A 12007-nucleotide genomic window follows, 5' to 3' on the forward strand; every position below is an offset into this window, starting at 1 on the left:
GGCTCTGCCTGACCTGCTGTCTCTCCCTGACATGAGCCACTCACTGACCTCTCAATGTGGACTCAGGCTCAACGTATTCTTATCTGGCCCCCGTCCATTTTCACCCTCCTGTACCTTCTTAGCGTATCTCTTGTTAGTGTGTGTTGAAACACATAGGGCTCTTGTTTGAAAAAGCGGAAACTTGGCCATTCTCTCATCCCAGTCCACACACACACACACACACACACACACACACACACACAGACATTTCTAATTATAGAAGTTCGAGGAGAGGTATAGGATTCCTCATTTTTAACAAGGAGATGGGAAAATATGAGAGACCCTGTCAGAAATATTCCTAAATGATGACACCTGCATCTCATTTCCTCTGATACCCTAAAGTCCCAGTTTCCCTTTAGATTTGCCTGCAAGTGTGAGAATGCAAGACGTTCTGAAGGGTCTGGGGAGAAAGAATCCTTTTGTAAGGTTGGGAGACTGGTTCCCTCTCTGAAGCAGGGCTGCCTTATCAAGGTTTCCCTGTCAACCTAAGAAGGGGCTTCTGGAACCCTGTAGAAGGAACCCTGGGGTCTCTGGTCTTTTATGTGTGAGAACTATGGCTACAATTGTCTCCTGAAACAGACAGAGCAAAGCTGTTTTCTGTGGGGGAAGAACCAGGGGGAAGGGAGGAGAGAGCTCCTCCAGGGCCTCCCTTCTTGGGGGTCTCTCCCAGACTGGCTGGAGCCAGGCCTCCTAATCCTGCGGTAATCATTCCCAGCCGCCGCTGGCTGGTCTAGGCCTCATCCAAGGTCTCTAACACTGAATGTCAGCCATGCCTTCCAGATGTACACTACCAGGTCAGTCCTACCTATAAGGACATGGGTTCCACATTCTGGTCTCCCTAGAATGCCTGACGTGTTCTCAGGAAATCCTCTAGGGGTTTGCATTAAGGGAACTTTGTGAGATCTCTGTGAATTGGGGATAGAGGACTTGTCTGTTTGTCTTGCCCCATTCTTCTAGCAGACACCCCCACATAGCACAAACCAGAATGGTGGGTAGGGAGGGGAAGCTAATGCTCCCCTGACCCCACACTTTACACAAACACATTGCATTTCACAACTGTCAAACTCTTCACATCAAGGTGAGCCCACAATGCGTTCAGGAGTGCTTGGAGCCTGGAAAGCAGTGGGAGGGATCCCTGGGAGCCACTGTCCCTGTACCCAGCCCAAGTGCACTGAGGCCAAGTCCTCCGCCCTTATCCAATTGGAGGTTAAGCATCTCCCTGAGAGCTCCCGAAGGGCCTGGCCAAGCAGGGTCAGGGGCTCTGCGGCCCTTTCTTCAGCTTCAGTATCAGACTTGGCTGTGAGGGGGCCGTTTTGGTCCTCCAGCAGCTTCTTTCCTGTGGCTGTGTTTGAGAAGGGACTAAACTCACTGGATTCTTGCTGTCCAAGCACTAAGGCTATGAATATGGCCCCGGTACCTGTAGACATCACAGCGTGCCTTCCCACGGGCTGCCTTGGGTGCCATGGAGGGAGGGAGCCCTAGGTGCCTCCCTGAAATACAGGCCAATTTCCTGTTTGTGCCTGTGGGTGGAACTTTATGAGTTTAAGGGAAGCCAGGCTATGCTCTGTAAGGAACCAGAACTGGCAGGCTTGCTCACCGGGGCAGACACCTACACCAAGGGCGAGCTCGGTGCTGGTTCTGCTTAGGCAGTCCCAACCCGAGCTGTGGGGGGAGGAGAGGCAGGTCTGTCTTGGCGTAACCCGAGCCTTCTTTGTCTGCTTCCCAGGGGTTTTCCCTGTGTCTGGGGAGTGGGCCGAGCGTGGACCAGGTTTGGCAGAGCAGGGATTGGCGGCAGGAAAGCCCTGTAGCCAGCTTGGCTAGGACAGCCAAGTGGGTAGCTTAGCTCTCAAACACGTACTACTGGCCCCTTCCCCAGGTCTAAAGCCAAATCCAGTTAAGTTGTGAAGCCAGAGGGCAGCCTCGGGCCACCTCGAGCTACTGCTGGGCTGGGTTCTGGGTCGGCTGTGGAGGGGGTGCCGGGCAGACCACTCCCTTCCTTGGGTCGGGGGCGCGGCCTCAGCGGCCCCGCCCCACTCCACCAGGCCGGACCTGGCGGGCGCCCGGAGCCCGGAGCGGGCTTGAAAGCCGGCGAATCTGCAGCGAGAAGGTGCCCCCCGCGCTGGAGCTGGAGCCGGGCAGGAGCTGGAGCGGCGACGCAGGTGGCATTGGGTGAGTGGTGGGGCCGCAGGGGTGTAGGAACTCGCGCCTCCCACACATCCCGGCTCCGGAGTAAACTTTCCCGTCTGGCGAAGCTGGGGGTTGGGATGAGGAGGGGGGTTCCCCACGCCGGGACGCAGGCGAAGTGTCTGAACAGGAAACCGACACGGAAACTGACACACGGGGCCCACACACGCGTGCACTCAGACCCATGCACGCACTTGGGACACGCGAACACACGTGCACTCCGGAAAGGACGCGCCCAGTGGGTCCCTCTTGCAGTTCTTGGAGCAGCGTTACCGGCCCGCACGGACCCCAGCGGACAGGGACCTCTGTTGTCCCGTAATTGACAATTGACGGGGGTGGGAGAAAAGGGCCGGCCGGTCACGGAAGGGGGTGGGCCGGGTGGGACACCTCACACGGTTCCTACTTCCCCGAGGCCTGCAGGTGAAGACTAAGACGTAAACAGGCGCCGAGCACGTGATCACTTTACGGACACGTGGGCTGCTCTCCCCCCCCGCCCCCCCGCCCGCCCCCGGCCAAGCGAGGACGTCCCTCCCCAGTCTAGGGCGAGTTCTCCGGGTCCCTTGCGGGGGGCTGTATTCCATTCTCCGCCTAGAGAGGTGATCAGCCCTCCTCCAGAAACTGGAGCACTATGCCCCCTGGAGTCGGGGTAGCGCAGGAGAGCGGGAGACGGACTGGGGTGGGGTTACCTGGGCTCCTGCCTTCCTTCCCGCGAACACATTCATGGTGCACTCAACCCTGAAGGTATGGAGGCCGGGCACTACTGATGGCAGAGGACAGCAACCTGCCCCCCTTTCCCGGTCCCATACCTCCAGCCTGGGTAGCAGAGCTGGGAGCTCCTCCCCCCAAGGTAGGAGCAGAAAACCCACTCACGCAAGCGTGGGAGTCCCCCTCCCCCAAAGCACGCAGGAGCATAATCCTCCCCTCAGTACTGGAGTGGGCCTATACCCCTCAGGTCGAGGGAGGACGAGTCCTCCGCCCCCATGAGGGAGGGGGCAGGGGCCACCAGCCTCCCTCCTTGCCCCACCCCCCACCCCTACGCACACGCCGAGCCCAGCTGCGGCTGGAGCTTCTGGGCCTGCTGCCAGAAAGGGGAGGAGGCTCCTGGTGCCCCAGGAGGCTGGGATCTGGGCAAGACCAGAGGAGGGGGTCTCTCCTGGAGAGAGGGGCTCCCGTCTGTTCTTGTGAGGCTGAGGATCTGGGGTGAGCCTGAGGGTGGCTGGGCTATGTTTCCCTTTCCAGGGAAAAAGAAAGAAAAACAACCCTTTCCATAGAGCTAAAAATAGAGCTGAGAGTCGGCCAGGTCTGTGGCCTGGAAGGGGAGGGTGGGGGCAAATGCTCCTTCCTGGGGCAGAGGAGCTCTGGCAGGCCTGGCCCTGAGGGGGGTGGGGGGCTGGGGGCAGGAGGCTGTCCTTGCCCAGGGATGCTGGCATCAGCTGACCTGCCCAGGTCACAGAGACCCCTACAGGGAAGTATGTGTGGTAGAATGTTTGAGAAACGTGTACGTGTAAGAAGTTGTGACTGAATAAGACCGTCGGTGTGTGAAAGATGCTTAGGAGAGGAAGTGTGTTTAAGATGGTGACTGGGTGCAAGGACTGCGAGTTGTGAAAGCCTGTGCACAAGTAGCTGTGTGACTCCGAGCATCTCTGTGTGAGTCGGCCTGAAAGATGACGGAGAGTCGGAGCGTGGCACCAGGAGATGAATGGGCTCTGATTTGTGGCCGCGTGAAACCGAAGGTGGGAAAGGTTGTGTTCTTTGCCAGAGGTTGAGAATATTGGTGACCCCGACAAGACAGTGGAATGTTGTGAGGCTGGTGTGGGTTTGGTCCAGTAATTACCCCGGTGATTGTTGAAGGGCCAGGGGCTACCTCTCCGAGCAATGACCGTCCTCCTAGCAGATGAGTCTGTGGGAAGGCTGAAGAGCACAGAGCCGCCCCTGGGGCAGGCCTGGGCTCAAGGTGGGGAGGGTACAGTGCGGTGGAGTCGAGTAGGGGCCACGCCGAGGTCCGGGGGCGGGATTACTGGGTGTGTTTTCCGAACCTGCCACCAGGTGGCGCCGCCTCCGCCAAGCCAAGTGTGCCTCCTCCTGGCCGCTGGGGGTGGGGCAGGCACCGACCGAGCCTTGGTCCCCGGCGGGCGCTGGGGCGCAGGGCCCGGGTCGCTGTTGAGAGTGGGCGGCAGCTGACCCTCAGCCTCCCCCTCTGGACTCTGAATCGGAGAGTGTGTCTGGCGGGGGGGAGGTGGGGCGAGGGGAACGCTTCGACTGGAGGAGCGAAGGGGGCAGGGCGGCCGCCGCGGCTCCGGGCCCTTTGTGCTTGAACAATGACCAGCTGCCGCTGGCCCCGCGGTCGGGGTTGAGAGAGAGAGTGACCCGCCGCCGCCGCCGAGTCTTAGGCCGATCGAACCCCCAGATACACCGCCACCGGCTTGGGGGAGAGGGGGCCCGGCTTTGCAGCCCCCGCGTGCGCCCGGACACGCGTGACGCGCAGTGTTAGCGCGTGGCCGCGCCCCGGGGGCGGGGACGCCCCTGGGACCCCACCCCCGCGCTGCACCGCCCACTCCGGTCGGGCGGGGGTTGCCCCGCAGGGGGCGCCGCGGAGGCGGGGCGGGTTGGGCCCGGCGGCTGCGAGTGGCCGCGCGCGGGCTGAAGCCGGGCGGCTCGCCGGAGGAGCGCGGGGGGCGGCCCGGGGCTGAGCATGGAGCAGAGCGGTGGAGGTGAGGGGGGCCGAGGCGGGGAGGTGATCTGGGGGCGCCCCCAACTTCTGCGTGGCGGAGGGCCAGTGGGAAGGGAGCATTCCACAGCGGCCCCCACTTTATGGAAGCGGAGGCGGTGGCGGAGTGCGGGGGGGGGGGGGCTCCGAAGGGTGGAATGGGGGCTCCGGCTTCCTGTTGCAGAATGGGAACTCGTGATCCCAAACGCGTTCCCACTTGACTGCTCCTTGGAATTTGGTGAGGGGAGACTTTCCCCAACTCTTCCACCCCCAAATCGGGTCTGTGGGCCTTCAGACCTGGGCCAGACCTCTCCAGGGCCGTGGCTGAACGCTGCCCTCTGCTCCCCCCGGCCCACCAAGGTGGGTTGCTGTGCCAGAGGGGTCACTCCAGGAGTGCTGGGGAGAGTGGGGGTTCCCATTCCCACAGCCAGAGACGCGTTTCTCAAAATGGAGCCTCTACTTGCCCCTCCTTCTCTCTCAGGCTCCAAGAGCGGGAGCCTGGCTGGCTGGGCCTGGCTTTCCAGACGCCTGGCTCTGGCTCCAGCTCCGTGGGTGTCTGGTTCGCAGGGCCCAACTTTATGTCTCTTCTGGATTTAGGGGCCCCTGGCTCCGTGGGGTTCAGGGCTCTGGCCTCACTGAGTCTGTCTGTCTCCTTGTCTACCTGACACCCTGGGGCCTCTGAGTCTTTGTCTCTGGTCTTTTGGGGCCCTGTCTCTGAGTCTCCTCCCCTCAGTTTTCACGTTCTCAGTGCTCACTGAAGTGGGGACATGCAGACAGAGGTGCCAGCCCCTGCTGCCCCCTAAGCAGCCCCTTCCCCACGGTTTTCTCATGCTCTGGAGCCGTCTGGGAGAGGGCAGAGGAGGGGGTATTCCATTCACTTTGCTCAGGGCTGGCACTTGTGTGGGAGACAGTGCTCACCACCCCCCCCCCCCCTCCCCCCAGCTCCTCCTGCCTCCGTCTGGACATCTTCCAGGGTCTCAGGGTCTTTGACTTGAGTAGGGAGGTGGGGGTGGACTTAATGGAACACAAGCAAGAAAGAAGGGGAGCAGATCAGGCAAAGGAGTCAGATAACCTCTCTCCTCTCCCACATTCCAGTGAGTGACAAAAACCAAGCTCCCACTCACCCAGTTGGCCCTGCCTGCATGCCACCCAGGCCCCCACCCCCTCTCACACATGCTCCTATTCACACACACACACTCCTTTGTACACACTTATACACACTCACTTTCCTGTTCACACACTTGTGTAAAATAATGTGAGTGTACATACAAACTCAGGTATATATGCGTGGACATCTGTCCAAACATATTCTCTCATGTAGTCACACTCATACGCCACAAATTCACTTACTCTGTGTGCATTTGTAACGTTCACATACTTTCTAAGAGTGACCCCCCTCTTCACGCACATACTTACTCTTGTAAAATACACCCATATGAATTCACACATGTACTCAGGTATATATGAATGTATCTTCCTACCCATGTCTAATCACGTTCCCTCATTCATGATGTCCTCACACACCTTCTCATATACACAGTGCTCGTTTTCCTGCTGCGCATCCAGCCCCACACACACAAATAAAGGCACACGCTCCTGCTCCTACGCAGTTCTCTGTCCACCTCTTGGCCCCCGCTCTGCATGATGACTTCAGCAGATGCCTGAGTCCTGGTCTTCGTCCTCGCCTCAGGATGGAGGGAGTTCCGGGTGGAGACTCGCTGGCCCCTTCCAGGAAGGAGGAGGGCCTGGGAGGTGGAGCCCTCTTCCCTGGGCTTCGGGGAAGTGAGATCTTGAAGCCGCTGCCAGAGGTGATGGGAGGGCTTCTACCCTCATCCCTTTGGGATCACGCTGGGGACCACCTGACGCTGGAAGGTTTCATAGAAGCTGGCAGCAGGCCTGTGTGGATTCCTTTAGGCCCAACTGATTGGGTATGGTGAGGCTGGAAGTTGTCATGGCAACAAGCATGCACCTGCATGGAGTCAGGAGATCCCAGAGGGCACCTCTGGGCTTCCCTAAGAGCTCTGAGTTTCTTGTTTGGCCAGCTTCACCCTTGCCGCCTCTGTGTCTGGGAGAAACTGAGGCCCAGCTGGGGGAGGCTGGGCACGGCCTGGCCTTGGCTCTTTGTTCCCTAATTACCATCTGAGTTGCTGACTTCGTCCCTGAGGTTACTTCTGCCCAAATTGCCCTCTAATGAGGCCACCTGTCCCAGGGGACTTGATCCGCCCAACAGCCTTCCTCACTTGAGTCCTGGCCTCTGTGGGGGATGCCGTTTGGGGCTGGGCCCTGCAGAACCACTAGGCCTCCCCTCCCCTCACCCCTGCTCAGTAGACTCAGTCCTCTGCCCTGTTCAGAGCCAAGCTGGGCAGTGGTCTGGGGTGCAGGGAGAACCACGGTTCGTGCCAGTGCTCGGAGGGGGAGCCTTGGGGGCACCAAGTAGCTAACATTATTGATATCAGGGCGCTGTTCGACCTGAGATGAGGGGTCAGGAGCGGGACTTGGAACCTTTCATAGGGAGGGGGCTCAAGATGGAGGGACTCTGACACCGCTGCCCTGCTTGCAGGTTCCCCCGGAGGCCCACGGCCAGGCCAGAGGTGCTGCCGCCATGGCCATTGTGCAGACTCTGCCGGTGCCGCTGGAGCCCGCTCCTGAGGCCACCACGACCCCACAAGCTCCAGCCATGGGCAGCGTGAGCAGCCTCATCTCAGGCCGGCCCTGCCCTGGGGGGCCAGCTCCTTCCCGCCACCACGGCCCCCCCGGGCCCACCTTCTTCCGCCAGCAGGACGGACTGCTGCGGGGTGGCTATGAAGCACAGGAGCCACTGTGCCCAGCTGTGCCCCCCAGGAAGACCGTTCCTGGCACCACCTTCACCTACATTAACGAGGACTTCCGGACAGAGTCACCATCCACCCCCAGCAGTGACATCGAGGATGCCCGAGAGCAGCGGGCGCGCAATGCCCACCTCCGTGGCCCCCCACCAAAACTCATTCCTGTCTCCGGGAAGCTGGAGAAGGTGAGGACCAGCCTTCCTTTAGGGCCTGGGTGGAATCGGGAGCCCCCCGGAGAAGCTGGAGGAATTCGGAGGTCTATGTAAGAGTGTGGGCTCCAGATTCACCAGACCTGAGTTCTAATCCCAGCTCTGCCTCATTCTGGCTATATGACCTCAAGGAAGTCACTTACCTGTCCTGAGCCTGTTTCCATATATGTGGCATGGAGGTGATAGGTCAGCTCTCATAAGTTTGTTGTGAAAATTAATATATGTAAAGTGCTTAGCCTAGTACCTGGCATATACTACGCACTCGATAAATGTTAGCTATTTGAAATTGCTGTTGTTGTACAACGGCAGTGTGATTGACTTTGAGCAAAACTGTGCTCAGCCTCCATTTTCTCACCTGTAATATGCGGATAGTGATAATGTTTTACTCATGTGGCTTCTGTAATGACTAGAGATGAACCTTTTAAATTACTTGACATAAAGCTGACACGCAGGAGGCTCTCGGTAGCAATTATTAATATATGGGGATGGGGGACCCCAGATGGGAAGACAGGGAGTGTGACAAGGGCTTTGAAAGATTGAGTAGCTCATCCCCAGTGTCTCGTGGCACCTCATTTCAGAACATGGAGAAAATCCTGATCCGCCCAACAGCCTTCAAGCCAGTCCTGCCCAAACCTCGAGGGGCGCCGTCTCTCCCCAGCTTCCTGGGTCCTCGGGCCACCGGACTGTCTGGGAGCCAGGGCAGCCTAACGCAGCTGTTCGGGGGCGCTGCCTCCTCCTCCTCTTCCTCCTCCTCCTCAGCTGCTGACAAACCTTTGGCACTGAGTGGCTGGGCCAGCGGCTGCCCATCAGGGACGCTGTCCGACTCCGGCCGAAACTCACTGTCCAGCCTACCCACTTACAGCACTGGGGGTGCCGAGCCAGCCACCAGCTCCCCAGGCGGGCACCTGCCCTCCCACGGCCCTGGGCGGGGAGTCCTGCCAGGGCCAGCCCGAGGAGCCCCTACTGGGCCCTCCCACTCGGACAGTGGCCGGTCTTCCTCCAGCAAGAGCACAGGCTCCCTGGGAGGCCGCATGGCCGGAGGCCTCTTGGGCAGCGGTCCCCGGGCCTCCCCTGACAGCAGCTCCTGTGGGGAGCGCTCCCCACCACCGCCCCCACCCCCTCCACCCCCTTCGGACGAGGCCCTGCTGCACTGTGCCCTGGAAGGGAAGCTCCGTGACCGCGAAGCAGAGCTGCAGCAGCTGCGGGACAGTCTGGATGAGAGTGAGGTGACCGTGTGCCAGGTGTCGTCAGTGGTGATCGTGGGGGTGGCATGGCAGGACACCCAGAGGTGCTGGGAATCCAAGGAGCATTTCCGTGTGTTTCAGGGTGGGGGCAAGTGGGGGGGCAGTTGTACTCGTGACCCCATTCCCGCCCAGTTATCTGGCTTAACTGTAGCGTGGTGAGGATTCAAACCCAGCACTACCCTTTACCTATCAGTACTAAGCCTCAGTTTCCTCAGCTATAAATGGGGATATCTTTATTCTCTCAGCGTTAATGAGTAAGGCAAAGGGTGGGAAGTGTTTAGAATAATGCCCGGCACTTAGGAAGTGCCACATAAGTGCTTGCTATTGTTGTTGTTTCTATTATCCTAAAAGTACTTGTCACTGTTGTCAAATTATTACAGTTGTTTAGTGTAATCTAGCCGCCTCAAGCCCCAGTAGGCCACCAGGGCAGTCAGGGATTGGGGGCAGCTAGGGCTCGAAGCCTGGGGGAGCTGCAGGACCCAGGCCTGCCTTCTCGCCCACAGGTGTACGAGGACCGGCAGCGGCACTGGCAGCGGGAGCGCGAGGCCCTGCGAGAGGACGGCGCGGCCCAGGCGCAGCGGGCCCAGCGAGCTCAGCAGCTGCTGCAGCTGCAGGTGTTCCAGCTGCAGCAGGAGAAGCGGCAGCTGCAGGATGACTTTGCACAGCTGCTGCAGGAACGGGAGCAGCTGGAGCGGCGCTGCGCTACCTTTGAGCGAGAGCAGCGGGAGCTCGGGCCCCGGCTCGAGGAGACCAAGTGGGAGGTGGGTCAGACCCGGGGGGAAGGAGCGGGGTCCTGCAGGAACAAGCCCTGGAAAGAGGGGCCCAGGAACACCCCAGGAGGGCCTCCCCTTCCTCACCTCTGTGAGCTGAAGATCCCCCTCTGACCTCCCTTGCTGGGAGGGAGCCTCCTTGGGCTTCCGTGTGTGGCCTCCTCATTAGCCTGGTCCGGTGCCCATAGCCGTTGGCATTTCCCACCCACTGCCTTCCAGCCAGTGATAAGAATGTAGTGCTTGCTATGCACCAGGCACTGCTCACAGCATGTTACATGGACTATATATCATCCAGTCTTCATTAACAGTCCTAAGAGGTGGGTCCTGTCAATACCCCTATTTTAGAGATGCAGAAACTGAGGCCCAGAAAGGCTGGAGCCCAAAATTATACCCAGGCTGTGGCAGAGTTGAGATTTGAATCAAGTCAATCTGACTCCTTTGTGTATGCTTTTAACCAAAGTGGTTTAAAGACACCACTTTGAAGGGAAAAAATCGGGGTCTGTATCCACTTTAGCCGCTGACTAACTGTATGACCTTGGTCAAGTCGCTAGGCTTGCCTCAGTATCTTCATCTGTAAAATGGGTATAAGGATCAAGCCTCCTCTCCACAATGGCCAGCATGCTGTCAGGGCCTGACCCCCTGGGAGACCCCTTCTCACCATCCTTCCTGCCTGCCTCCCACCACCAGGTGTGCCAGAAGTCGGGCGAGATCTCCCTGCTGAAGCAACAACTGAAGGAATCTCAGGCAGAGCTGGTGCAGAAGGGCAGTGAGCTGGTGGCCCTGCGGGTGGCCCTGCGGGAGGCACGGGCAGCACTGCGGGTCAGTGAGGGCTGGGTGCGGGGTCTCCAGGAGGCAGCCCGGGCCCGGGAGCTGGAGCTGGAGGCCTGTTCCCAGGAGCTGCAGCGGCACCGCCAGGAGGCTGAGCGGCTTCGGGAGAAAGCTGGGCAGTTGGACACCGAGGCAGCTGGGCTCCGGGAACCCCCTGTGCCAGCTGCCACTGCTGACCCGTTCCTTCTGGCAGAGAGTGATGAGGCCAAGGCACAGCGTGTGGCAGCCGGGGTTGGGGGCAGCCTGCGGGCCCAGGTGGAGCGGCTGCGGGCCGAACTACAGCAGGAGCGGCGGCGAGGCGAGGAGCAGAGGGACAGCTTCGAGGGAGAACGGCTGGCCTGGCAGGCGGAGAAGGAGCAGGTGATCCGCTATCAGAAGCAGCTGCAGCACAACTACATCCAGATGTACCGGCGGAACCGGCAGCTGGAGCAGGAGCTGCAGCAGCTCAGCCTGGAGCTGGAGGCCCGGGAGCTCGCTGACCTGGGCCTGGCGGAGCCAGCCCCCTGCATCTGCCTGGAGGAGATCACTGCCACGGAAATCTAGGGCCCTTGGGGTCCCAGCTCTGCAGGGAGCTCTACTGAAAGGGAACAGCTGCCTCAGGTCCACTGAGGGCCCCAGAGCCACTCGTCCCCTGGGATCCAGGCCTCCGGGCCTCTGCCGAGAACCCAGGGCTGCCCCGTGACTTGGATGAGCAAGATCAGACCCCTTGGAGGTCCCTGTATTCACTGTCACCCAGAGGCTCCTGCTCACTCAACCTGTTTCACTCCCCACCTGTTGCCAGCGCCACTCTGCCCACCCCATTCACCCCAAACGCTCACCAGCTCAACCAGCCAGGGGACTGGGGAGAGGAAGGAGCTCCCTCGTCTCCACACTCCAAAGCCAGAGAGAGCCAGACAGCGCCAGCTGCTCCAGATGTGCCTGCCCTACCCTGCCCATGTTGGGGGACAGGGCTGGGACGGGGTCTGATCCCCAGCTTCCAGCTCTGCAGCCTCTCACCTGTGGTGAGGGGGGCTATAGTCAGACCAAAGGAAGAACTCAGAAATGTCTCGTTTATTTGTGTTTGTGACCAAGTTGCCCCTCCCTACACCCTGGGGTATGGCCTCGTTTTCACTTGTATATTTTTCACACTGTAAATTTCTTGTACAAACCCAAAGAAAAAAATTAAAAAATTTTTTTTGATTTTTAAAAAAAAAGGTGAGTG

The 12007-nt window shown here is 59.6% G+C and overlaps 1 protein-coding gene across 3 annotated transcripts; it reads left to right on the forward strand.

The window, feature by feature from the left end:
- The first annotated feature begins 2045 nt into the window (after positions 1 to 2045).
- Positions 2046 to 12003, forward strand: LZTS2 (leucine zipper tumor suppressor 2). Of its 3 annotated transcripts, none has more exons than XM_054728980.1 (5): positions 2046 to 2208; positions 7491 to 7940; positions 8543 to 9190; positions 9712 to 9969; positions 10666 to 11915. In XM_054728980.1, exons 2-5 carry the CDS (start codon positions 7533 to 7535, stop codon positions 11347 to 11349), a joined length of 1998 nt encoding a protein of 665 aa, XP_054584955.1. In that variant the 5' UTR covers positions 2046 to 2208; positions 7491 to 7532; the 3' UTR covers positions 11350 to 11915. The 3 variants fall into 3 exon arrangements, with proteins under 3 accessions (XP_054584955.1, XP_054584954.1, XP_054584956.1); XM_054728979.1 differs by lacking the exon at positions 2046 to 2208 and adding an exon at positions 4822 to 4934; XM_054728981.1 differs by lacking the exons at positions 2046 to 2208; positions 8543 to 9190 and adding an exon at positions 4822 to 4934 and having other exon boundaries at positions 10666 to 12003.
- The last annotated feature ends 4 nt before the right edge of the window (positions 12004 to 12007 follow it).

This window comes from Eptesicus fuscus, chromosome 17 (assembly GCF_027574615.1).
Source record: "Eptesicus fuscus isolate TK198812 chromosome 17, DD_ASM_mEF_20220401, whole genome shotgun sequence".
In the NCBI taxonomy this organism is placed as follows: domain Eukaryota; kingdom Metazoa; phylum Chordata; class Mammalia; order Chiroptera; family Vespertilionidae; genus Eptesicus; species Eptesicus fuscus.

Excerpts from the sequence above, each read along its gene's own strand:
- LZTS2 (XM_054728980.1), top strand. The coding sequence starts at position 7,533 with ATGGCCATTGTGCAGACTCTGCCGGTGCCGCTGGAGCCCGCTCCTGAG. Across the intron at positions 7,941-8,542 it reads TCTCCGGGAAGCTGGAGAAG|AACATGGAGAAAATCCTGAT; the intron begins GTGAGGACCAGC and ends ACCTCATTTCAG. Across the intron at positions 9,970-10,665 it reads TCGAGGAGACCAAGTGGGAG|GTGTGCCAGAAGTCGGGCGA; the intron begins GTGGGTCAGACC and ends TCCCACCACCAG.